Genomic DNA, 27,806 nt, shown 5'->3' with positions numbered 1-27,806 from the left:
ATTAAAGGGGTTATGTACGGTGGCCCAGTAGTGCACAACACAACGAAATTAAAAAAGCAAACATAAGTTCACAACACAACGGAATTGAGCCACAACACAATGGAAATGCTCCCGACAACTAGGGGGCTCTCAGAGCTCGGTAAAGTTAGTTTTCCTTGCCACTGTTCTATAGAGTCGGCAGTAATATCAATACCACGATTAGTTTAAACAGTATGTAACCACCGTATATCGACATGAGATATTAATTCAATATCACCTACGTGCAAAATAGCTTCATATTTATACTTGTGAATGATTTGACGCGATACCACAGTGCATGATGAAGGGAACGTCTGCCAATCCCACTGTGGTTAAAACGTATAATTTGTATTCATTAAAATTACTTTTAACATTTAAAAACAAACATATTCAAATTCCAAAGCTCGTCGGTCTTACCAACAAGAACTAACAACCTTTGGAATTTGAACATGTCTGTTTTTAAATGTTAAAAATTATTTTAATGGTATTGCGTCAAATCATTCACAAGTATAAATATGAAGCTATTGTGAACGTAGTTGATTTTTAATTAATATTTCATGTCAATACTTGTCGACTTTATAGAACAGTTGCAAGGAATAGTAATATTACCGAGCTCTGAGAGCCCCCTAGTGGTCAGGAGCATTTCCATTGTGTTGTGGCTTTGTTTCGTTGTGTTGTGAACTTATGTTTGCTTTTTTAATTTCGTTGTGTTGTGCACTACTGGGCCACCGTAGTTATGACATGAGAAATCAAATTTGCCTTGATCTTTTTTGATGTACAGTATAAAAATTACTCACCTTCAAGCCATCCTAGGTGTATATCTTCTTTCAGACAAACACAATCAGAGATATATTTAAAAATATCCATCCATCATAAAAAATAATTAATACGGCTCCAGCGGGTTAATAAAGGTTTTCTGAAGCAAACCGATTGGTTTTTGTAAGAAAAATATCCAAATTTAAGACTTTATTATAAGTATAATAACTAGCTTCCAGCAGATGGCTGAACATATCAATTTGTGGCAGAAGAGTGACCTCTGACGTACTGATGAACGTGGACGCGCAGAAGATAGAGCAAAGCAAAACACCGGTCACGAATGAGAAGTCTAAAATGAGAATTTTTAAAGAGAAATGTTGAAGGATTTCGATAAAAGAGAAGAGGAGCATGAGTTTGTTGCACAGCCCTATTTGTTTGAACCACGAGAGGCGTCTAAGCTTATGTCATACATCGCGTCGGGGATTACTCACTTGCACAGTATGCATACGGTTCCTTGAAGTGAACCTCAAGGAACATAATAAAATAATTTTAAAAAATTCACATCATGGCCCCTTTCATTTTTCTTTTACAAAAAATGTCAATGTGTTTTATGTGTGCGGTTTAGGCATGAGAACTCTGGGGGATATTATCGTACATCAGTATATTTCCTGTCCAAAGTGTTTGTGGATCTGTTACCAAATCGCATTGTACCGATTTTCATCTTCTCCAGCATTGCTTACTATATGATGGGTAAGCACACGTGTCACATAATATATTATTATTGTGCTAAACATACAGTATGGCACATCAATAAAACTCTCAGTAGCACTTTCTGTGTACTAAATTAAACTTGAATATGCATTATGCACAGTAAGTGTACATATATATTCGTCAACAGGGTTGAATCCAGCATTCACATCCTTCTTGTGCTTTGCATTGACCATGTCTCTGGTCAGTCTGGCGGGAGTCAGCTTGGCGTTCCTGGTCAGTGCCAGCGTGAGCTCATTCGCCATGGCCAACATCCTCGTAGCCTTGCCCTTTGTCTTCATGATGGTCAGATTTCTCATACACTTGCACATATATTCTTGTACATTGTCATTCTTTCTTATTCCATCTTTCTTTCATACTCTTTGTTGAAGGTATTTGGAGGGTTCCTAGTAAATCTTAACTACATGCTCAACTGGTTGTCCTGGCTCAAGTGGGTCAGTATCTTCAAATATGGACTAGATGTAAGTAATTTTTGAGTGCAAAAAGTGTTTTTGCATGACATAACACATATTAAAAGGAAATTAAATGCATCATCACACATTATCAGATTATATACACGGTTCTGATTATACTGTACTTGTGTGTTGTTCTTTTATAGGCTGTGACTATAAATGAAATGAAAGGGCTGGTCTTCTACAGTGGCAATAATACGTAAGTTATGTATGCAGTATAAAGATAAAGTGTAATAACAGTTCAGTGAATGTTCACAGAGTTGTATAACACCGAAGTTAGACAACCTCTTGCATATCATGACAACGCCTCGAATATAAGTTACTCCAGTTCAGACGTGCACATGGACAGCATGGACACGGACTACTTGCATTTATACTACACTCTAAAAAATGCTGGGTTAAAAACAACCCAAGTTGGGTTGAAAATGGACAAACCCAGCGATTGGGTTGTTTTAATCCAATTGTTGGGTTAAATGATTGCCCAACCTGCTGGGTAGTTTTATTTAACCCAACTATAATTATGCAAACATACCTTTATCTTGCTCTTTTTTCTCCTCCTCTGTCTTTTTCTTATTTCTTTTTTCGGCACCAGAGGGATACATCCTTTTTTGTGACATGGCTTATCATTTATAACATTTATTACAGTCACGTGCACTTGCGCGCCGGCGCGAAATGTCAATGCACGCGAGGTGTCTATGCGCACTTGCGCATGACTCAAACGCTAGCAGACACAGCAGCAGTTGTAGGCAAATCAGAATTTTCTTGTCTCGAATTATTTATTTATTCATTCGTATTTATTCATTCATTCATTCATTTATATCACTTGTTTAAGTTATGTAATTGTAAAAAAAAAAAAAAAAAAAAAAAAAAAAAAAAACCCCATTGGGGGGCCCCCTATTGGCCAGGGGGCCCCAAGCAGCCGCTTAGTTCGCTTATGCCTCGGGCCGGCCCTGCAACTATTGTTTGAAAATGACTATATGGCTGACTTAAAATGAATCTAAAATGAAATTAAAATGTTCATTTATTGAACATATTAATAAATGTTAATTTTCAAGATATTTTGGGTTCATTTTAATAAGCAATACTGTCATTTTTAAGCAATAGTTGAGTTAAGTAAAACTACCCAGCAGGTTGGGAAAACATTTAACCCAACAGTTGGGTTCAAACAACCCAATCGCTGGGTTTGTCCATTTTCAACCCAACTTGGGTTGTTTTTAACCCAGCATTTTTTAGAGTGTAGTATAAATACAAGTAGTCCATGAACCAAAACTAGATTTTTACATCTTATATTTGATCTCTTTCTCATGGTCAGACTAACAGGAGAGATGTACCTGATATCTCAGGGGATCGACTACAGTGTGTGGGGCTTCTGGCAGAACCAGGTGGCTCTTCTGGGCATCATGCTGGTGTGTATGACACTTGCATACATACAGTTACGCAGGATCAACCGCTGGAAATAATGAACATTCTCAGACTGACTCATAAGCACGATGTCATTTCATAAAAGTCATGTTTTTGCACCAACTCCATTTCTGTTGTATGTTTAATACATGTAAATTATAATATTTAAATGTAATAATTCATCTTGGCTCATCTGGGATGGACACTGATACCTGTTTGTAAATATGCAATACCTTCTAATTTAAGAGAAAAAAAAAAAACATGTTGTGCAATATATCTGTATTTGAAGTGTATTATAGTCTATTTAAATGCTTTTATGCCAAAATTAAACAGTAAAACAATTATTAAAACAATACAACAAAAATATAAAGTTCTCAATTTTTTGTGCACATGGAAGGCATGTTGCAAAGAAAATATGGTCATAGATTTTGTTCTGTTTAACCAAAAAGTGAATTATACTTTTCATTTATTTTGGATCAATATGTTTTTATCACAATAATACAATGAAAATGTTTAACCTATGAGTGTGCAGAAGCGATGCATGTGAAGATTGTCTTTTTTATTACAATAAGAAGTCATTTCACCACAAGGTGGCAGCACCGTTCTGTGTCATGACCTACTGTGACTTATTCTACACGTCTTCTTGCACTTCCCTGATATTAATTATACACACTATTTTTTGGGAATTTTTTGGGAAGTAGATTGAATATTATCCATTAACATTAGTATTTTTAAATATTGAATGTGTAGCTGTTAACAGAAAACCATTATTTTGTCTGTCTTTTAAGGGAGTGTATGGCTATATACTATATGCTAACACATACATAGAAGCCATACGAAGCTTTTGTCAATTGGATATTTTCATATTGGAGTAAATGCAATGCTGATAGTCCTACCAGGACCAGGCCTCAAATGTACCAGACCTCAAGTCTATACATACTTAAGTCTTTCATCCTGGTTTCTTGGATAAATCATGCTGAGCTCAGCTCTCTTTGTTTATCTATGACACAATTTTAAGTCATGTAATTTGTCCTCCAATTGTTGCTGTAGTGTATAAAACCCACAGAAAGCAGCTGCAGACATTTCTTTGTTATTGCCACATATAATATTCACATCTGTTAGATATTAGTATATCCTTGTGTGTGTGTGTGTGTTGTGTGTGTGTGTGTGTGTGTGTGTGTTGTGTGGGAGTGTCTGTGTGTGTGTTGTGTGAGAGTGTCTGTGTGTGCTTTGCAGTCTTCTTGAGTTTCAAGAGCCACACTGTCAGCGTAAAAAATCTTGGAAAATCTCCAAGGTCAGGGTAGAGAGAATTCACAGGAAAATAGTTAAGGTAGAGATGGACAAAAAGACAAAGAAACTAAATCTACTCACATTTGCTTCAGAAAATGTAAAATTCTAGCTACAAATGTCAAAACTGTTGGGTTATGTTGCAATACGTAAAGTAATACAGTGTAAGGAATAAAGTTACTAAAAATGGATACATTAAAGCAAGCTGATTAGTGTTACCATATCCATATCCATCAATTACGTGAGATAAATTTACTTCTTCACAAGAACTAAAAAAAAAAAAAAAAAAAAAAACCCCACACTCTTTAAGTATCTATTGTTTAACATTTTTTTTTATTATTTCATTGTCATTTCCAGTTGCAAATGGCACATAATGAGAATAAAATAAAAATGAAGTTCAAAAAAACTGCATTTTCACACCTTAGGAGATCTTATCCCTCTAAGGAAGGCACAAACACTTCATCTTTTCTTCAACACATCCACATGTAAAAGCTTTAGCCGAAAAAGTGCAAATCAACAAGCTTAGAGTTACATGAAAAAACACTGTTGTTCCTGATGTCAGAGCAATGCTGAATACAAGTCATGTAACCCAAAACGGCCACAAACACCACAAATAACAATTTGACATAGAAATGAATTGCTTTCGACTCACTTTGTGTGCTTGTGTATGTGTGCATGAAGAAATCTGAATCTGTCTGATGTGAACAAGGACATTTCTCCAGTATTTTCTGAGCCATGGTGCTGCTATTTAAAACCTGGCCTCATTAGAGAAGCCAGTTCACTCTAAAAATGTTTTTGGGAACAGGAACAAACCCTATGGCCGAAGACTCAGCTTATTATACATGGCATTTTGCATAAGCAAATTACTGACCATTATGTAATAGCACAATAAGATTTCCTAGAAACAGCGGAGTGAAATAAGCCATGAAAGCACTGAGAGACAGTGACTTTCATGATCCTACACAATGTGCATTAAATTGCTTATTTTATTTTAACATGACTTCACGATAGCATTTCACCCAATTAAAGAGTTATGCTAATTGAGATTAAGCAAAAAGCAGTTTGTGCAACAATAATCTAGTGTTTTTAACACTTTTTCAGTGTGTACCATCAATTTGTGCTTTGTTAAATGATTTGATGTTGTTCCATTCATGTCGTTCCAAACCTGTCCCGCTTTCTTTCTTCTGGAGAACACAAAGGAAGATATTTAAAATGTCTAAATTGTCTAAATGTCAAAATATCTTCTTTTATGTTTGATAGAAGAAAGTACACTCTGAAAAATGCTGGGTTAAAAACAACCCAAGTTGGGTTGAAAATGGACAAACCCAGCGATCGGGTTGTTTGAACCCAACTGTTGGGTTAAATGTTTGCCCAACCTGCTGGGTAGTTTTATTTAACCCAACTATTGTTTGAAAATGACTATATGGCTGACTTAAAATGAATCTAAAATGAAATTAAAATGTTCATTATTAAACATATTAATAAATGTTAATTTTCAAGATATTTTGGGTTCATTTTAAGTAAGCAATACTGTAATTTTTAAACAATAGTTGAGTTAAGTAAAACTACCCAGCAGGTTGGGCAATCATTTAACCCAACAGTTGGGTTCAAACAACCCGATCGCTGGGTTTGTCCATTTTCAACCCAACTTGGGTTGTTTTTAACCCAGCATTTTTTAGAGTGTAAGTCTTACAGGTTTGCAACAACATGAGGGTGAGTAAATGCTGACAGAATTGTCATTTTTGTGTGAAATACCCCTATAATTTAATGAGAATTATGATTAATTTGTGCATTTGTTTGTACTTTACATTCAAATGTGTTTTTGTGTCTTGAGCCATTAGCTTATGCTGAAATATTTTCATATGTTGCGTGATATGGACTGTACGTTATCATCTTGTGCTTATGCTGTAGAGTATGTGTTATGTTTAAGTATAGGTTTAAAGAACACACAATGTTGTGTGTGTAGATTCATGAATGTTTCTCAGTATTCCCACAAAGTTGCATCAGCAATCGCCTGGCCGCTGGCTTTGAGCACCCCAGCGTGGTCTCCCTTAAGATACTTGCCTTTCTGCGTCTTAATGGCCACTTTATTATAATCACAGAACTCAAAGTGGAAATAGACAGGTGTGTCACTGCTGCTAATCACAGAGCCGTCTCCCTCCACTGTCCAGTACTTCCCCACCGAGTCTGAGGAGAGCCATTAGAGAAATAGCAACTATTTGCATCCGACCAAATCAGTAAAGAATCAGAAGTCATGGTGACATTACCGCTCACCTTTGAGGCTGTAAGCGTTGTTGTTGTACTCTAACTGGAAGACATCATAGGATGAGCGGTTGGAATCAAGTGTACCGGTTCCTTGCTTGCGGCAACCGATAAAGCCGTGTTCCCCACGCAGCACTATCAACGGCCTGTTGATGAGCTTCAGCACAAACTCCTCCTGCTCGCCTGTAAAAGAAAACAGCACCAGATAGGAAATACTCTACATAGCCTGTTAGCTGTGATTAATAATGCTGTGCTCTTTACATATGCATGGTAAAAATTGTAATAAGCAATCCAGGGTGTGTTCACACTTGGTTATTTTGGCTTATTTAGTCCTGGTTCTCTTAGCGTTCACAGTCATTTGCAGTGTTTGGGGTAACGCATTACAAGTAACGCAAGTTACGTAATCAGATTACTTTTCCCAAGGAACTAGTAAAGTAACGCATTACTTTTAAAGGGTTATTTCACCCAAAAATTACATTTCTGTCCTTAATTAAACCTGTAAGACCTTTGTTCATCTTCGGAACACAAATTAAGATATTTTTGATGAATTCCAAAAGGTTTTTTATCCTCAATAGAATGCAACAAAATGACCACATTCAAGGTAAAACATGGTTAAAACAGTCAACGTGACTACAGTGGTTCAACCTTAAAGTTATGAAGCGACAAGAATACTTTTTGTGTGCAAAAACAAAACAAAAATAACTTTATTCACAAATTTGTCTCTCCCCTGTCATTCTCCATCCTGTCCCCATGTTGAGAGAATCATGAGTAAGTGCCCATGCGTTTTGTGCGCTGTGTAAACATATTGTAGATCTAGACTAAATGTGAGCTGGCATTTACTCATCACACTTGAAAAAAAAAAAAGACTGTCAAATGCACACTCAGAGTATTATGTAAACCTGCAATAATTAAAAGTACAATTTGTGATATTTTTTTTTTCTGCTAGAGGTCGCTGGAAGCCTATTCAAAACAAAGGCGTAGTTTGATGACGCGAAGTTTTAGAGCGGAAACTTGGGACATGTGGTCTCCATCGATTTTTCTTTGTTTTGGAAAAATGTACTGTTTGGTTTCCATGATAACAAGACTAAAAAACACCAAGAAATATACCTAATTAATTTATTGATAATTTTAGGGAAATATCACATTCACAAAGCCAAATTTAGCAATTCTAAACCTTCTTTTATAGCTTTTGGTAAGGAGACGGAACAGTACATAAATTCCATTTATGATTCAAAAAATAAGAAGGCTGCTAAAACCATTCAGTTATGCTCTGTCTTTAATGTATTTATTTGAAATTCCCCCTGGCTCTGCTCTTATCTGATATTTCTGTATTAATGACTCTATTTGTTGTGTTCTTATTCTTTGTATCGTACAGATTTAATAAAAAAACAAACAAACATGTGGTCTCCATCTCAACGGACGGTGCAAAAGAATAGGGCTTGGAGTCTGGAAGAACTCATGTCCGTGGATGCGATTATTAACGTTACTGTAGTATGAAGCAGAGCAGGACCGAGTGTTGCGGGAGCTGAACGAGGAGCTGGAGCGATTGATCAACACACGCCTCACGAGCAGCGGGACTTTTATTATGACACAGTCGCCGGCGCCGCTTCCGCTTTTCCGGTCATGAGTTTACGGGAGCTGTCCTTGTCGACAGAACCAGCGGCAGATGGTAAACAGTAATTATGTTCCATAAATAAGTAACACAATCCACCATAAAACGTGCAAGAAGTAAATAAGGAACTGCTTGAAGCGAGCTAGTGGTTTACTGGACGTTCGACACTACTTCCGCATTTGTCCACGGCACTGTTGTCATGTGGTTTCTACGTCAGTAAAGGCAGTAACAAAGGGTAACTGACGTCATTGACAGGCGACTGCACTGCCCCGTGTCACTGTTTAGAATGGGAATTTTCTCATGATTTACAAGTAGTTGAAAACATTAGAGATATTGTTTGTAATCAGCTGGACAAAATATATAACACTAGCCTAGTGGTTTTTGGATATTTTACTGCAAAAATTTTACATATTGTACCTTTAAATGTGTTAAATAACACAAATATACTTTATGTATTCATTTAACTTTTTTAACTAATGTCTTTGCTGCTGAACTTCGTTGATCCCAATGAACCATACGAATAAGCAAAAATGACTTTAGTTAAACATCACATTTGTGTTTCATTGTTTTTGTTTTGTTTTTATTGCTAAAAAAGGTTGAACTTTAGGTGCATTCACGCTATGTTGTAATTACCATAATAATGCAATTTCAACTTGTAAAAAGCGTTCACTTCCTTGTAGAGCTTCTAATTACAGCTGGTAAGATGAGTAAAGGTGCATTCACGCCACCTCGTAATTCCTGTAATTATGAGTATAGCTTGTAAAAAGTGTTCATGTCCTCGAGAGTTTTCTGAAAGCTCCACCGTGTACCCCGTGGCCACTATACCACCTGACCGCTGTATATTCATGGTGTTGATAGTGGTGTCATAGAAACGAATAATTCCTGCACAGCTCCCAATAACATCACGTGTTGTCATTTCAAGATTCCAGTAAATACAAGGTGGCGTGAACGCAGCATAATTTCTGAAAGCTCCTACTTGTACCATGTGACTGCTGTACCGCCTGACTGCTGCAGATTCATTTAGGCGTTGATAATGTTGCCATAGTAATGCATAATTCCCAGTCCAAAGATGTGAACAGCTCCCAATGGAACATCTCGAGAATATGCTAATTACTACATGGCGTGAATGCCTGTGTCTTATTCTTCTGAAATTGAGAATGGCAGCACAGCTGAAAGGTTTGGTTGAGCTGCGCCCTCTATTGTACAGGCATGAATTTGCATTTTCTTCAGCCTGAGGCTTATTTATTTCCCCTTTGGTTTGAAAGGGCTTTAACATTTGCCAAAAATAGAAATTTTGTTATTTAAAAAAACACAAGTAAGCCCAGCCCAGCTGAGTAAAAGTAACGCAAAAGTAACGTAACACATTACTTTACATAAAAAGTAACTAAGTAATGCAATTATTTACTTTTTTTAGGGAGTAACGCTATATTGTAATGCATTACTTTTAAAAGTAACTTTCCCCGAAACTGGTCGTTAGTAACACAGAACCTAAAGATACAAAAAACAGCTTTTATGATGTGTATTTTGTGATGGAACTTACCGAACATCCAAAACAATGCTGTGCTAAATGCTATCATTGTTTATGCATACATACAGTATGATGGTATTTTTATCAGCTGAGAACTCATGAAGAGCTTATATTGACCAGATTTGCTTATTGGCCTCTGTCCATCATTATGGCCTCCTAATCATTCCCATATAATACTGATTGGCTTCATCATTCTGTCTTCTCTCCACCAATAAGCTGGTGTGTGGTGGGCACCAAGAATTCCTCTGTTACACACACAAACTGAGATCTGCTGCGGTTTCAATGCCTAATTGGCAACATTGCTCTGATGCTGAGAGACATTATTGAGCATTCTGTGCTTTTTAGGGGTTGCATCGTGTGACATCACAAGACAGTTCTGTTCGTTTAGATGTCTTTGGTCTGTGTTACGTTCATATTTCAGTTGAACTGCACCAGAGTTCCTTTGGAAGCCTATTTGGTGCGCACCCGGTTTCGGATGGCAGCGTTCACACTTATTCAAATGAACCGCACTAACTGAGCAATTGCAACAGAGTTCATTTTAATCAAACCAAACCTGCCAAGTGTGAACACACCATCAGTCACACACCTGCAGAGTCCACAGCGGCCGCCAGCTGTCCGTTCTTCTTGGCTGCCAGGTATTTACCATTACTGGCTTTCAGTGCCACTTTTGACCCTTTCCACTCAAGGTCAAAGAAACAACTGGGTGATCTGGGGTAAACAGTTAGATTCTTAAAATCAACATGAAAAATAATAGATGTAATATTATAAAAATAATATTCATATATATGACTGTGTTAAGGGGGGGAAAAAAATCAGTGATTAGGTATTGGAGAAATATATATATAATTGTTGAGTAAACAGATGACCATGCAACATCTATCCAAGACACAAGCTGTTATGTTTGCATTCCCTGTTGCGTTTATTAATTCCTCTTGCCATATGGTTCAATCAACAAACAATCTTTCAGACACAGACTGGCTGATCTACTGTTCTACCATCTCTAGTTTTGCCTATGTGACGTTTTCTGCACTTAGTTAAGTATAGTTAATTGTTCTTACTTAGTGGAGGCAGAGCACTGAATGGCTCCACTTGGGGTGAGACTCCAGTACTTCCCATTGCAAGAGCGGAAGGCACAGCGCTTTGTCTCCCTGTCCATCTCCATCTGAAACACCTCCTGATCGGACTCCTCGTCCTGATTGGCTGATAAATCAACCCCTGAAAAAAGAATTCAATCAGAGTGCCATTTCAGACAACAGAGAGTGAAGTTAATCATAGATATTACATAGATATTCTCATAAATTTGTAATGTAAAAAGTGGAAATGTGCATCTGTTACATTCAAGGGCTGTTTAACCTGATTTGTCCCTTGAATCCATTGTAAAATAGTCAAGTTGATTCACTCATGTTAAATAGTTAGTTTTTTATCTGTTATTACATGAATAACATTTTAGATTGCTTGACAGAGCATTTTCACATGATGGCTGTAATAAAAAATACAGGTGTGCAAAGAGAAAACAGGAAAATAGTGGAAAGAGCAGAGTGAATAGGTGCATTATGAATAAAGGTGGAGTAGAAATGATGTTGAAATCTCTTCTGCATTAAAATTCAAATCCTAGTGATACTTTTCTGAATGCACGCACACACAGATTTGCAGAGATTATAATAGTAAAGCAAAAGTCAAAACCAAATTAGTCTTTTTTTCCATGTTTATATGTTTGTCATGCAACTTTGATTGGTTTTCTAAGGCAGGACAATCATTTTAAAAAATGTTAGATATGAAAAAAACTTAAACTGGGCGTCCTGCATGCAAGGTTTCACGATTAACACAAAAAAAAGAGTAGTCTGGAAAATGTGCAGATACATTTTAGTGCTGCTCTAAACGATTTACCAAAAACAAAAAGTGGCCCATTTGACTTAATTTCACCCTATATTCGCCCAAATATGGTCCATAACCGTTTTATCATCATGCTGCAATCACAGCTCACCCTGGCGCATGGAGATGTTTCTTTCGTTACTGGCAGTGAGCACCACTTGCCCGTGACTTTGCTCGAGGACAAAAAGCTCATCTTTGCCGACACGCGCGCTCTTGCCTGACTTCATTGTCCCGGTGGGGCCCGTGGGCGCGATGTACTTGCCCGTGGCGTCCCGGAAAGCCACCTTCCCCGCGCGGAATTCCAGCGTGAACCCGGTGCCCGTGCCCGGTTTGGCAGTCAGGGCACCGCTGCACGTGAGGAAGCGGTTGTCGGCGGTCTGCAGATGATACCGGTGGTCCAGGTACACGAGCGTGAGCAGTGAATCCACACCCCACGGCACGTCGCGGTCCACGGCGAGCTCGTTCCTCTCGGCGCACAGGTGCGCGTACCGCTTGCGCGCGATGCTGTACACGTTCACCTGAGGATGGACGGCCAGGTGCACGTTCCATTTCTCCGCAGGCGAGATGCTTTGCGCAAAGCACTCGATCCGGTCCTCGGTCCCGCCCAGGTAGCGCGCATGGGGCTCGGACTGCAGGGACCACTGGCCGTCGTCGTGGGCGATCACAAGGAACCGACAGTCCGGGCCGGGCTGCTCGCTGTCAGCGGTCACGTTGCCGTCCTTGCCGGTGGCAAGGTAGCGACCCAGGTGGCTTTTGATAAACACGGCATTGGAGTCTCCGTGGTCTCCGGACTGCTCCAGTGTCCACACCTGCTTTTTCTTCATGGAGCTCGCGGAGGCGTTGATTTTAAAACCAAACGTCTCCGCTGTCAGATATTTGTTATTGGCGTTTATTAACCCGAACCGAATCACCAAAGTCTCGCCTAATCCTTCCGAAGACATGCTGGAGCTGTTTAGACGTTACGGTTCGCTGAGAATCGGTGAGCAGCGGTTCTGAGGAGTGGGTGTGACGAGTGATATACTATGGCGCGTGAGAGAGAGAGAGAGAGAGAGAGAGAGAGAGAGAGAGAGAGAGAGAGATGCTGCTGTGTAGGCTGTAGCCTATGTACATTTTTTAGGCGTCTTACTGTTTTATTCCACATTTAGAAGCTCCATGGAACCGGATAGCTATTTTGCACCATTTGATTTACCCTAATAAAATGCAAAGACTGAAACCGCTACCTTCCCACGTCATCTCGCTGCTGTTGCTATGGGAAGAATAGACCGATCTTAAATTAAAGTGCCTTCCCTTGTGAAAAAAAAATAAGTTCACTTCTGAAATGAGTAGCCTACTTATTATGGAATAATAGCATATGCTTTAAATTAATTTACTTAAATGCGAGCTGAAAAATGTTTTCTGACACTTGTTTACATAAAAATGAAAGTCAGTTGAAAATGAAGAGTGCTTTTTGACCATTAAGTAGGACTATAAGTACAATGTGCAATGTCATAGATCTAACAATAGGTCAAATTGCAGGCTACTGCCGAATAAGCATTGTAAGCCATTAGGACATGTCATGCCTATGTCGTGCATTTAAAACTTTTTTTTTTGTAATTACACATTTGTAATGTTGAAGTTGCAATTTGGTACATTTAAAACATGTTAACTTTAAAGGTGCCATTGAACGTTTTTTTACAAGATGTAATATAAGTCTAAGGTGTCCCCTGAATGTGTCTGTGAAGTTTCAGCTCAAAATACCCCATTTATTTATTTATTTATTTTTTTAACTGCCTATTTTGGGGCATCATATAACTATGAGCCGATTTATGCTGTGTGGCCCCTTTAAATCTCGTGCTCTCCGCCCACAGAGCTCGCGCTTGCCTTAAACAGTGCCTAAACAAAGTTTACACAGCTAATATAACCCTCAAATGGATCTTTACAGTGTTCGTCATGCATGCGTCAGATTATGTGAGTATTGTATACTGTTATATTGTTTACATTGATTCTGAATGAGTTTGAGGTTGTGCTCCGTGGCTAACGGCTAATGCTACACTGTTGGACAGATTTATAAAGAATGAAGTTGTGTTTATGAATTATACACACTGCAAGTGTTTAAAAATGAAAATAGCGACGGCTCTTGTCTCCGTGAATACAGTAAGAAACGATGGTAACTTTAACCACATTTAACAGTAAATTAGGAACATGCTAAAGAAACATTTAGAAAGACAATTTACAAATATCACTAAAAATATCATGATATCATGGATCATGTCAGTTATTATCGCTCCATCTGCCATTTTTCGCTGTTGTTCTTGCTTACTTACCTGATGATTCAGCTGTGCACAGATCCAGACGATACTGGCTGCCCTTGTCTAATGCCTTTCAAAATGTTGGGAACATGGGCTGGCATATGCAAATATTGGGGGCGTACACCCCGACTGTTACGTAACAGTCGGTGTTATGTTGAGATTCGCCTGTTCTTCGGAGGTCTTTTAAACAAATGAGATTTATATAAGAAGGAGGAAACAATGGTGTTTGAGACTCACTGTATGTCTTTTCCATTCACTCTTGTTATTCAACTGTGCCAAGATAAATTCAATTTTTCATTCGAGGGCACCTTTAAATGTTATATTAAATAACACAAAATTATATTCAAGTAGGCTTACTTTACATGTGCTTCTATGTTAGTCAACACATCAACATAAGTGTGATTCTTTAAAGCATGCAAAAGATTATTAAATCATGTTTTAAAATGTCCTTTAAGGTAAAAACTTTAATTTGACATTATTACAAAGTTTTAAAATGTAGGCCTATTGAGTTAAGAAATACAGTAGCTGACACTTAAGAGACTTTTTATTTCATTAATATTAGCCTATATTTGCAAGTGCAAAATATACTTTTGAGATTTTAAGTGATTCAGTAAAATGTAGGCTAATATAATTATTATTGAAGTTTAAAACTGGAAGACTATGGATCTGGGGTGTATGGGACAACTGAAGAGACCTTCTGCAACAGCTATCAACCTGTAGCTTTGGTTGAGCTTGGTCAGTAGGCTATCTGGATAGAAAACCTTCTGGGAAAGCTGAGGTTGTGGCTGTACGCGAAACCAGAAGGGGGCGCTCATCGTGTGCAGGTTCTAACGCCCCAGTAAACTGATGAGAACATAGGTACAGTTGTTAAAATGTGATGTTAAAACCAAGTTTCAATCTCTCTGCGCTCAATAAACCCTAGGGTCTTTCTCAGAAAAAAAATAAAAATAATAATGCATAGGCCTAAAATAATCCCCACATACAAACTCGTTGCATCACCTATGAAAAGGAGTAAAAAATAGTTTTTAATAGTTTCATTACCATTCAACTTGTTTTTATTATTAACAGTGTATGTCCCCCAAACATTTCCTCTGCTCATCTGAAATAAGGATGAAGGAAGCAGGAACTTGCTCAGGTTATTTTCAGGGCAAGCAGCAGCTTTCCTCTTCCTCTTGTAAAGGACAGGATATTGATTCAGTCCTTTATGCTCTGCTGACTGTTTGATGGAAATTAAATCTCTCCATTCATACTCCTCTTTTTTTCTTCTGCACAGCATGAACACACATTTAGCCCAAATATCAGTACAAGAGGTACAATTATGGATTGCATTAATATGATAATTCATTATTCATGTGTTATGTAGCCTATTTAGAAATTGTGTTTTGGTGTCTAAATTTATAAACAACAACAACAACAACAAAATCCAGTAAATCCTATCACACAGCAGATTTGTTATTTTTTATACTGGCAGAGATGTAAAATTCAGGCACAAATAATCAGTCCATTGAATGACAAATTTAAATGTATTTACATTCACATTAAATAATACACAGCACTAAATATTATACACAAACCAGTATTTATATAAATTCTTGATTCAGCTTGACTAAACAAATATTTTATATTTAAGCATGAACTTGTTTTATTTTATTTCTTTGATAACACTTTACAATATGATTCCATTAGTTAATGCATGTTAACTAACAATAAGCATGTCATCTGTTAATTTTTGTTAATGTTAAAAAATACAACTCATTGTTAGCTAGATCCAATAATTAATATTTACAGATGCAACTTTTGATTGTAATAATGTATTAGTAAATGTTGAAATTAATATTAATAAATGCTTCAGAAGTCCTTTTCACTGTTAGTTCACTGTCACTGCATGGTATACCCTTTAAAAAGGTTCTAATATTTAGGTAATAATATGTACCTTTGAGTTGCTATGCACCCAGTGACAGCTTTTATACATTTTTTTCTGAGATGTTAACTAATGTAGTTAACTACAAATGTTAACAAAGTGTTTCCATTCTTATTGTTAAAAAGAGTTCATGTTGATATCCTCACATCTAGAGTTTTAAGATATCACAAATTCTTAAAAAAAGAAAAAAGTTTAAGTAAATGTTTTGAGTCGTATAGTGAAGGCAAACAAACTGGAAAAAGATTTTTGACAATATGCAATATACTATCTAACTTGAGCTTCCTTTTGTATTTTTCTTGGGGAAAAAGGAACTCTATAAGTGCATTGTGTGGAACAAACACAGGGCATCTGACAAGAATTAAATGTTGCCATATTTACACTGATAACTATCACACCCCTAGACACAACACAGCCTAAAGTAGACAAAAAACAGCTATGTTTAGGATGCGTTCATATAGAAGAAGATAATTAATCCAGCTTCATTTACTCTCTTGATGAGCTGAACTCTTGTGGCACATTTTACTTGCTTCCAGGCTGCTCTCTCAGTTAAAAATCAGCATTGACTGAGTTATAATCTCTGCTAATGAAGCAGTGTAAACGATGCACAAAGTGCAAATCTCTCAATTTAATGAGGATCATCTGTCAAACCCAACTAATGAAACCATTAAGTGAAAATAACATCCCAAAACCATATAATGCTCAAAGCTAGATTTTGTTTTTTTCTCCCCAATTAACTTGTAAAGTATAAGTAGCAGAAAATGCCAGTATAATATTGCTGATGTACATTGTGGCAGGTTTCTAACTTTAAGGTTAAGATTCTTGTTGATATACATTTTTGTACAACATATGTTGCATCTCCTCCTTCGTCCAATGAAATTCAAAAACATGGGAATGTCCTGTTGTCTGTTGGGGATTTGTGCCCATGATAAGGCAGGAATTCCAAGAAGTCAATGCATCTTTAGAATTCTTGTTGAAGGTAAACCCATCTGTGTGTGATGAAAGTGTCATAAAATTTTGCATGATTTTGTTACTCAGACTCAACAGCTCTCTCTGCTGATGATATTGTAGAAGTTGAAACTCAAACTCTTTTTGTAAATGTTTTCTATTGTAATGTTAGCTGAATTTTTAGCATCATTACTCCAGTCTTCAGTGTCACATGATCCTTCAGAAATCATTCTCATATGCTGATTTGCTGCTTAAGAAACTTTTCTTATTATTGTCAATGCAAAACTGTTGTGCTTCCTAATATTTTTGTGGAAACTGAATTATACTGTGCAAAAGTCTTAGACCTTTAGAATATAAAAAAATACAGTAAATGTGAGCAGTATTAAAAAAACTTATTTATAGGCTAAAGTGGCAAGTATTTAGTGACCTCCCCTTGCACTTGAGCAATAGCAGAACCTGGTCTCTTAAACCTATGGAATGGCAAAGGACTGGAATGCCAAGAAAACTTTCAAAATCTGATGAGAAGTTTATCAGAGTTTCTTCTTTGAGAAACTCTGAAAAATCTGAGAAACTGATTTTTGCTTAAAGAAACCCTTTTTTTTCCCTTCTTTTTTTTTTTTACATATTTCCTTTATTTTCTGTTTGTATAAAAAAGAGACTGAAAAATGAATATGGATGGTCATTAAAACATTGCTAAAACATCAAAGCTGGTGGTGGCCTAAGACTTTTATACAGTACTATATATATTTTTATAGCATTTAATTGATATAGATCTTTTGTAACATGATAAATGCCTTTACTTTCACTTTTGATCAATTTAACGCCCTTGCTGAATAACATTTTTAAAATCTTACTGAACCCAATCTTTTGAAAGATAGTGTATTTTTATTTAAAATAATTATATTGTTTTTTAAAATTAATTTATTATTTTATATTTTTTTAAAGCCACATCATAAAATGATGAAATACAATTCTCTAAAATAATGCATTGCAGTACACACAACATAATAATTAAACATATTTTCCATCACATAATGTTTTTTAAACCAACTCTTCATAGAGCTAAAATTGAGAATCTGATTGACATGATTGCATTCACATGCAGGAATGTGAAAAGTACAACTAAAATCTTTTTCTTAAATGTGCCTGAATTTGTGCATGTTCTGACACATATACATTCCTGAAATGACAGCCACGTGAGAGACCACCCTCTTTTTCTTATTTAGTATCAGAGAGCTTATATGGAACACTATGTAGAAGCTGAGTTGCATTTTATGAGAGCTCTTAGTGAGAGCTCCTTGCCTTATAATGTTATACTGTCCAGCTTCTGTTCTAAAACATATCTCAAATTCAAACCACTGAGTTCTGAATCACTCCGAGGACTGAAACATTGGAAAATACCTGGGAAAGGTTACCTGTGAAAAAAAAAAAAATAAATAAACAAATATTACATCATGAGACGTGTACACCTTACTCACAAGATCAGTCATGCTTAGTTTCCTTTTGTCAACCTCAGTCATTTTGTATTTATGTATTTCCATATTAGGAGCCTGTTGCCATTGCTTAAAGAGAGCAGAGTCCACAGTCCATCCCATCAGACCTTTGTGTGAGTGTGTGTTACCTGTTAATGTTTCCATATAGGGTACTCCACATCTGATGGGTGGAGACAGTCGGTAAAGGACACTTATGTTTCTGTGTAATCTTATTGTGTATTTCAATTCTTCTATGTTGTATACAATAATTGTTTAAAAAAAAAAAAAAAGAAGAGAGAAACCGATAATGAATAAATGCAATGACAGCAGAGAGAGAAGCAGAGAGAGTCCCAATCACTCTTTCTAATTTCCGCTTTAAGGAGTCACGTGACTTCGCCTTGGCGTTCCAAAGTACTACACCATGTGACTCATCCAGAGATTGCCTTATAAGGAGATTGGCTGAATATCTCTTAAAGGGGCCATGAATAAATTGTCTTTGTAAACAAGACACAACACAAAGGTTATCTCATTTCCTTTATATTGGGCAACATCACATGTTTGAACTCTGTATATATATATGGCTATATGGAGGAAAACTTTTCATTTAGCTCTGTGTGTATGTTGGTACGCTCCATCACAATAAACATGCCCTCATGTCAAAACAGCTGCTCAAACTAATAAATTAATGAACAATCACCCTTTACAAGCTTACCACCCAGTTTATACGCTATACACTTATTTCCGAGAGTAGACTAAATTAAGTTTGGCTTACTTTATATTTCCTTTCTGATACACGCTCCTGCGACTTCCTTTCAAATTTCAAATCACATGCTGTGGCTGCAAGACTTTAAGTAGTCTCTCTTCCTCTTCCTCTTTCTGTTTGAAACATCCTTATAAGGGCTTCAGTAATCTGCTGATGAGAAACAATATGGAATAAACACACGCATATATGCGTTCTTATTCATCTTGACCATGGGAGTCGTGGACCCCCCCACACCCTAAACAACAAGCTGGTACTCTCACACCCAGTATATTTTGCTCTATCATTCCATAAATCACTTTGTGAAAAACTGTGGCAATAAACTGTAATGACTCATTCACCTCTGTGCATATCTTTTCTTTAAGGCTCAGTGAGCTATAGGTGTAACAATAAGATTACACAATTGAGTCAACTGTTCACTGTCAGAACCATTACCATAGACAGTCAAAATTCAATATTATTGCACACACGTTTGGTTGGGAGTGTGCAGGTGTATTGGGTGTCACTGCTGTTAGAAGAATCAATCCAGCCAACCCTTGATGACAAGCTGCTTTCATCACTAACTAGGCTGTTGACTACACACAGCGGTGGCATACTGATACTTTAATATAGCTCCTGAATAGTTCATTAACATAAAATACACAATTTGGTTGTCTTTTTTGTTCAACGCTGATAAGACCAGAGGTGTAAAATCCTTGAGTAAATGTAATTAGTTACTGTACTTAAATATATTTTTGGCTACTTTGTAGTTGTACTGAGTATCAAAGATATTGGCAACTTTTACTCTCTACTTGACTACATTTTTTAGCAAGTAAATGTACTTTTTTCTCCACTGCATTTGTGATGTGTAATGCAATTACAAATTACATTTTTCATGGCAGCTAACTTTTTCTGCAGCAGTTGATTTCTGCTATAAAGAAGCGATATTGCCATCTAAGGGCATTGAAGGTACTATATCTTGTGCATTTTGCCTTTACTCACCCAAAAATTGTCAACAAGGATAATTTAAATGCATGTGAGTGCATTAGTAGATAGTTGCTGATTGCAGGTGTTTTATTGATTAGATGAGGAAATGACTGCAGCTCAAACCAGCACATACAGTAGACTTTGACTATTTAATTTTACTTAACGTTGTTTTATTTATCCGCTATACTGACAAGACCGTTTTGAAGGATATTGGTTTACTTATGCCTTTCTGTGCACTTGAGCTCGACTGAGACTTGAGAGTTTGTAGATGTTTGAAAAAGTTGTCAACCTTGAATTATCAAAACATTGAGGTGTTCAGTTTTATTTTGATTTTAGAAAATAAAGTTCTCATCTTACAAATCAATTGTTTCCTATTTTCACTGGCATGTCTTTCAGGACTCTGAGCCTACATTCAGCATGAAATACTTAAGTACTGTTAAAATCAGATACTTTAAGACTTTTACTCAAGTCATATTGGAATTGGTGACTTGTAACTTGTAGTGGAGTCATTTTCAATGTAAGGTATCAGTACGGTATCAAGTATGGTTACTCTTTACACCTTTGGATAAGACATGAAATGCAGAGCATCTCAGTCAGGACGTGTTGCCACATGTGCACTTATGCTGAAGACAACATATATAACAGGGATTATCATCTATTTATGGCACCAATAGCTACTAAAATAAATGATAAAATAAAGGATCAACATATAGTTCCACTGTAAAATCATAATAAATGAATGTGGGATCTCATTTAAATAGCATAAGAATCTATTCTAGCATTTTCTTTTAATTCCAAGTTATCACATGCAGACTGTCATAAGTTAACCCTGGAAAATCTTCAAAACGCCTACATTTAGGATACATTTCAGACACAAACTAGTATTTAATATATAAAAATTAAGTAATTAGTATTAACAGCATGTAAAATGCGAGCACGAGCAAGATTTGTCTAATGCAGCAGTGTGAAACGTAATCGGTTATGACGTATTACGCAAATGCCGGGTTGACAGGAAGTGTCCTGTTCAGGCGAGCAGCGCGTGCCCTTGTTTTGTATCCCCTGCTTTGCAGACAACCCAATAACCTAAAATATTCAATCATTAGTTGATCTTTCTTCTGAGCAAAGATGTATGCGGGAGACACTAGTCCCGGCGTCAGCATTTCATACATTTCTGAATGACTCCAGAAGCATCCGCAGCCTGCAGCTTTAAATTCCTATTATTGCAAAGGGACAAAGGTGCCCTGCGATTATTTGAAACAGAAACAGTGCAGCTGAGACTATTTTCATATCGATTTACAGTTGATTTTACAAATGGTCATGAGAAATAGCTGTACTTTAAATGAGAGCCACGCCCACGTAACGTTAGTTCATCTATTCAAAACTGTAACAATGAATTAATCGCATAGCCGAACAATAAATGTCTTTTTATCAACTGATCCTGAATGTATCGCTTTAAACTAGTTTGTCAAATAATAACTGAAAAGTAAGCATCTCCGGATATGTTCAATAATGCTCCTCTGCTCTAACAATAACGATGACTGGCATTATTACACTATGGTTATTTACAGTGCAATAACATACATTAAAATACAAAACAATGGTATTTTAAAAACACAATACATAACAAAATTGTACTAACAAAAGGGAATTATGTCGCAATACCAGTGGTCGATGTCCTGTCATTTCTGCAAACTGATTAAAGGCATATTTACATATATTTAATCCATCGCTAGAGTTTCACCGAGCAAACTGTTCAGTCGCTATGTAAAATGTATTATAAATTAAATCACAAACTAAGCAGTTCATCATTCTACACTCAATCGCAAGACAATTTCACTGAGTCCATTATAAATTATTAAAATATTCTTAATTCAGTAATGTAATATTAAACTGACTTTTAATTTCTTTCTTTTTCAAATAATTCCGCCTGTTTGATTAGCCCTGCAATACATTATTTCAACTCAGTCAGAACTTGAATTTCAAGCAAGTAGCTTGAAACTCGCCAAGTGGACGACGGCTGGCCAATCAGATCGCTCGATGCCGAAAGTTTACCTTATATGGAAGGAGCCGGCCGCAGCGCCGGGTATAAAACTGCGACCCACCTCACGCAGATTATTGTGAGTTTTCAGTGCACGCTGAGAAGATCTTCATACCCCTTGTTCACAATAACCTACTAATACACAGGTGAGAATGCCTTTATAACAATATTAAGTGGTATTATGTTAATATTAACAATGGCGCTGGTTGGAGGTTTATCTTTTTATTGTTTTTTTTAAGCTACGCATTTTCAGTTCATATTGGTAACAGTTATGTGATTTGAGTTTTAATTTTGAATACAGTTTAAGTCAACGGTGTAGTTTTATTGAGGACTTTACAGCTCTATTTTTAAGTTTACAAATATTATTTTTCTAAATCTTAGTATCAACCTAGCTTTCTTGGAAGGATTTGACTGTAAAGCTTCTTTCTGTAACCAGAGGGGTTTAAATCCATGCTTTGGGCGTGAAATGCTTTAATTGAGTCATATAATGCAATTAAATGTGGATTTAGTGGAATAGTGTCGCTGTGTTCGCAGTTTGAATGGTGGGTGTGGCTACTATAAAACATCAACCGGCATCTAGCATCACAGCCGTTTGGTTCGTTAAACTGACGACTAGTTAAACGTTTAAAAGATTAGTTTCTGTTAATCGTTTGACTGTAATGAATTTTACAGGATTGTCACTCCTAATTCCTATGACGCATGATGGCAGCACCTGTAGTATCTGCTGAAATGCCTAACGTTACATTACAGATCCTTTTGACAAAGCAAGAGGTTAAGTTTTTCAAGCATCGGGATTATATGGTGGTGGTTTGGTAAAATGCTTATCTCGGCCTTTGAAACTGGGAGTGGTCGTGTCCGTTGGTCTGATTCCACGCGCTGAATCGGCGGCATTGAACTGCTCGAACTTATTGCCGTATAAGGCAATAGTGAGACTGCCTGACCACTTCCTTTGTCTCAAATCGCTTGGTTTCAACCCTGCGCCTTTGCGCCCCCTACTGGCCAGTCGTCATACTTGCAGCAAGCGTCATTGCCGCTTACAAGAGATACTGGTGACTGTTAACGATTTAATTAACTTAAATTATTATTTCTTTTTGTTCAGCCATGGATGAGGAAATCGCTGCCCTGGTCGTTGACAACGGCTCCGGTATGTGCAAAGCCGGTTTTGCTGGAGATGATGCCCCTCGTGCTGTCTTCCCTTCCATTGTTGGCCGACCCAGGCATCAGGTATATAATATTTATTTATTTATTAGTGTATTTAACGCTAAAAATGTTTGGATTGTCATCAGATGCTTATGTAGCACTTAAAACGAGCACAATTATAATTTAAACATTTCAAGTGGAAGATTTATAGTGATTTTATAAGTTTTCAAAGCAATTTCAGCTGTAAAGCAGCTCAAAGATGTTAGTCATTGAGCTTAATTTAATTCAGTGGTAACTTACAGTCTTAAGTTATTAAACCACTTCAAATAGCAGCTCGACACAATATAATGTGTCATTATGTAACTATGAGAAACTGAACTGTCAGTGCAGTGCAAAACACTTTCTGAATGTAAATCTTGCAAACCAGTTTTAAACATGTATGGGTTCCCTTTCATCCCTTTGAAATATTTAAACTACTTGATTTTCTTTACACTTCCTGATTTCTGAGTGGGTTGGTGCCTAATCTTTAATGTTCCTCTTTATCTAGGGAGTGATGGTTGGCATGGGACAGAAGGACTCCTATGTGGGAGATGAGGCTCAGAGCAAGAGAGGTATCCTGACCCTTAAGTATCCTATTGAGCACGGTATTGTGACCAACTGGGATGACATGGAGAAGATCTGGCACCACACCTTCTACAATGAGCTGCGTGTTGCTCCTGAGGAGCACCCTGTCCTGCTCACAGAGGCTCCCCTGAATCCCAAAGCCAACAGGGAGAAGATGACACAGGTGTGTTTTGTAACTCCATCATATGATTCCTGCTTTTCTCTGGCTCTTGTTACCTCTGTTCATTTTCTCTTCCTCCCATTTCCTCTCAGGCTCTGTCCTCTCCCATGATCTCCTGATAGGAGGTTCAAAAGGTTCATCCATCTTTGCTTTTTTTTTTTTTTTTCTCCCCCTTGTACCTTTCTTGCATGGTAGCTTCTCTAACACTTCTTACTCACACTATCCTGAGTGTGAACCATATCAGCATGGTGTGCCAAGGAGGTTTCCTGCTCAATTGCACCCTTAACCATGTATTGGTTTGAAAGTGGCTGCATTGGAAGTGTCTAAAGTGTTTTATCTTAATCTCTTTAAATTTGTTCTCTCCTACAGATCATGTTTGAGACCTTCAACACCCCTGCCATGTATGTGGCCATCCAGGCTGTGCTCTCCCTGTATGCTTCTGGTCGTACCACTGGTATCGTGATGGACTCTGGTGATGGTGTTACCCACACCGTGCCCATCTACGAGGGTTATGCTCTTCCCCACGCCATCCTGCGTCTGGATCTGGCTGGTCGTGACCTGACAGACTACCTGATGAAGATCCTGACCGAACGTGGCTACAGCTTCACCACCACGGCCGAGAGAGAAATTGTCCGTGACATCAAGGAGAAGCTGTGTTACGTGGCCCTGGACTTTGAGCAGGAGATGGGAACTGCTGCCTCCTCTTCCTCCCTGGAGAAGAGCTACGAGCTGCCTGACGGGCAGGTCATCACCATTGGCAATGAGCGTTTCCGTTGCCCTGAGGCTCTCTTCCAGCCTTCCTTCCTGGGTGAGTTTTATATATATATATATATAGATATATATATATATATATTTTTATTTTTTTTAAAAAACCAATTGTGCGTTAACCAATTATCAACTGGTCCGCTAACTTTATTTCCTTTTTAATATGCAGGTATGGAATCTAGCGGTATCCACGAGACTACTTTCAATTCAATCATGAAGTGCGACGTGGACATCCGTAAGGACCTGTATGCCAACACCGTGCTGTCTGGAGGTACCACCATGTACCCTGGCATTGCTGACCGTATGCAGAAGGAAATCACCTCCCTTGCTCCTTCCACCATGAAGATCAAGGTGATGCACCTTAAATGCATACAAAGATGGAACTAGAAGTCTTAAAATATTAAGTTTGCTTGCAGTGGTTATGGATGCGCTAACATCATTTTCTCTTGTAGATCATTGCTCCCCCTGAGCGCAAATACTCCGTCTGGATCGGTGGCTCCATCTTGGCCTCCCTGTCCACCTTCCAGCAGATGTGGATCAGCAAGCAGGAGTATGATGAGTCCGGCCCATCCATCGTCCACAGGAAGTGCTTCTAAATGGAACTGTTGCCACCGTAAATGGCCATGCAGTAGGATTCAAACGAACGACCAACCTAAACCTCTCAAACAAGATGACATCAGCATGGCTTATGCTCTGTATGGCGCATTGACTCAGGATGTGGAAACTGGAAAGGGAGGTAGTTGTTTTTTGCAGGGGGAGAAGCTTTCCCCGAGAGGACTTCAGTGAACATTTCTTCTTTTAGTCATTCCAGAAGCGTCTACCACTTTGCCCTCATCACAGTGGGCGTACATGACCTTTTGTTATAGTGTTTGTAAATTATGTACTCGATACATTGTTTTTCTTTATGTACTTAAGCCTTAAACTGGGCCCAGTTTGTTGTTGTTGCAATGATGGGGAAAGCTTTACCTTTTTAAAAGTGAAAATCTTGCAGGACTCCCCTATGGTATGTGAATAAGGGACAATCCCTTGCATCTGTAAGCCAGGGTGTCTCTGTACACTGACAAAAGAACCCAAATAAAACGTGCACATGTAAAACCACACACTGTCTGCTGTCTTCAGTTTCTTGCTCTGGTTTTAAACTGACTTAAAACGGTTTTGATTTAGCCAGCATGCAAATAGTATAGATTTGTAGTTAAATTGCACATTAGTTTTTATTTTTTACAACTTTGTATAAAGTGGTTTCAACTTATGAAATGGTGTAATAACTATACCATTTTAAGCAGTATGTGGGTAAAATGCTTATACATGGGGTTTTCCAATTCAATACTCTACTGTTTTTGCATGTTGCTCCAAGAACACAAGAAAATTAAAGTGTAAAGGGAGTAATAATTGGCAGTGTTTTCAAAATATCTAATGGGAACATTTTCTTTCCCTGTTCACCTTGTGTCCTAAAATGCCTGAAACGTGATTTAATGGTGCCCTCTGCAGTGGTCATGTATGGAATCAATGCCCTGTTTTGTAAATACAGTGGCAAAAAAAAGTATGTGAACCACTTGCAGAATCTAATGTGAATTTAATCATATAAAATGCATGTTTGTACTGTCGTAAGATATTTTACATTAAGATGTTTGCATTTGGTTCACAAGACAATAGCTGAATTTATTAAAATAACCCCATAAGTATGTGAACCATTGATTCTCAATACTGTGTGTGGTTACCTGATGATCCACGACTGTTTTCTTTGACCTGAGCAGTTCACCCCCTGACTTTGTTTTCTTCTGGAGCATCAGTGAATGTTTGAACCTTTTTAAATAGTTGTTTGAGTCCCTCAATTGTCCTCAGTGTGAAAAGATTGATCTCAAAATCATACAGTCACTGCTGGAAAGGGTTCACATATGCAAAAAATGCTTAAACTGATGAATCTGCAGGAGCTGGAGAATTTTTCTGAAGAACAGCTCAGTTTAACTGCTCAGAACAAACACGAGACTCATGAACAACCATCACAAAACAAAAACAGTCGTGGATCATCAGGTAACCACACACAGTATTGAGAATCAATGGTTCACATACTTATGAATGGGGTTATTTTAATAAATTCAGCTATTTATCTCATGAACTAAATGCAAACATCTTTTATGTAAATTATCTTACTCAGGACAGTACTAAAAAAATAACATGAATTTTGTATGATTTTGCATTTTGTATGCATTATGTATTTTATTAAAATTATTCACATTTTCACAGATTCTGCAAGGGGTTCACTGTTCACATACTTTTTCTTGCCACTGTAAGTCAAATTTTGATCAAGTCTTCCTTGGTAGATTTGGTATTACAATGGGAGTGGAAATCAATAGGTTTGGACTTAATGCTGGTAACCCAATGTACAGGACAATATTGACAGCAGAATAAAAAATTACATTACGATTTTTACATTGATCATAAACATTTTTTTTTAGATGAATATGTTAGCACGGTCACTGACTAGATATATTTAAGATAATGTAGGCCATTTTTACTGGTTACATAAGACATTTAGCATTATCAGGACACATATTCCCCATTTGCATTATACATTATATTCAACACTGTATATAGTAGCTTAACGTAGTAATAACACTAAAACTCTGTAAACTTGAATTTTTTTTTTCACCCAGTAATTTTCACTATCCACAATGCAATATTGTTGCACTTTTGTATTGCAATATTTTGTGAAATGATATTTTACACCCCTATTAAGTTACTTTGAAACTTTTTTTTTTTTTTAGCAAAAC

At 37.3% G+C, this 27,806-nt stretch overlaps 3 protein-coding genes and 1 long non-coding RNA gene across 4 annotated transcripts in view; 2 read left to right on the top strand and 2 right to left on the bottom strand.

Moving 5' to 3' along the window:
• The window catches only part of abcg2b (ATP-binding cassette, sub-family G (WHITE), member 2b), an 11,862-nt gene extending 8,202 nt beyond the window's left edge, over positions 1–3,660 (top strand). Inside the window, exons 11-15 of the mRNA XM_067403582.1 lie at positions 1,400–1,524; positions 1,673–1,827; positions 1,914–2,003; positions 2,141–2,193; positions 3,307–3,660. Of these exons, the coding sequence (XP_067259683.1) occupies positions 1,400–1,524; positions 1,673–1,827; positions 1,914–2,003; positions 2,141–2,193; positions 3,307–3,454 (571 nt within the window). The 3' untranslated portion in view covers positions 3,455–3,660. The remainder of the gene's footprint in view (positions 1–1,399; positions 1,525–1,672; positions 1,828–1,913; positions 2,004–2,140; positions 2,194–3,306) is intronic.
• A 2,694-nt stretch (positions 3,661–6,354) lies between these two features.
• Positions 6,355–12,929, bottom strand: fscn1b (fascin actin-bundling protein 1b). Its single transcript, XM_067404629.1, has 5 exons — positions 12,069–12,929; positions 11,143–11,299; positions 10,671–10,792; positions 6,957–7,127; positions 6,355–6,869 (listed from the first exon to the last, which is right to left on the bottom strand). Exons 1-5 carry the CDS (start codon positions 12,895–12,897, stop codon positions 6,664–6,666), a joined length of 1,485 nt encoding a protein of 494 aa, XP_067260730.1. The 5' UTR covers positions 12,898–12,929; the 3' UTR covers positions 6,355–6,663.
• Positions 12,930–15,692: 2,763 nt separating this feature from the next.
• On the bottom strand, positions 15,693–22,248 carry LOC137032710 (uncharacterized). Its single transcript, XR_010896737.1, has 3 exons — positions 21,971–22,248; positions 19,355–19,495; positions 15,693–18,525 (listed from the first exon to the last, which is right to left on the bottom strand). It is a non-coding gene; the product is annotated as an uncharacterized lncRNA (long non-coding RNA).
• A 138-nt stretch (positions 22,249–22,386) lies between these two features.
• Positions 22,387–26,133, top strand: actb1 (actin, beta 1). Its single transcript, XM_067403804.1, has 6 exons — positions 22,387–22,492; positions 23,446–23,570; positions 24,034–24,273; positions 24,640–25,078; positions 25,205–25,386; positions 25,488–26,133. Exons 2-6 carry the CDS (start codon positions 23,448–23,450, stop codon positions 25,629–25,631), a joined length of 1,128 nt encoding a protein of 375 aa, XP_067259905.1. The 5' UTR covers positions 22,387–22,492; positions 23,446–23,447; the 3' UTR covers positions 25,632–26,133.
• The last annotated feature ends 1,673 nt before the right edge of the window (positions 26,134–27,806 follow it).

Source organism: Chanodichthys erythropterus, chromosome 12 (genome assembly GCF_024489055.1).
Source record: "Chanodichthys erythropterus isolate Z2021 chromosome 12, ASM2448905v1, whole genome shotgun sequence".
Taxonomy (NCBI): Eukaryota; Metazoa; Chordata; class Actinopteri; order Cypriniformes; family Xenocyprididae; genus Chanodichthys; species Chanodichthys erythropterus.
The sequence above is the reverse complement of the archived record's forward strand: the minus strand, read 5'-3'. Positions and strand labels throughout refer to the sequence as shown.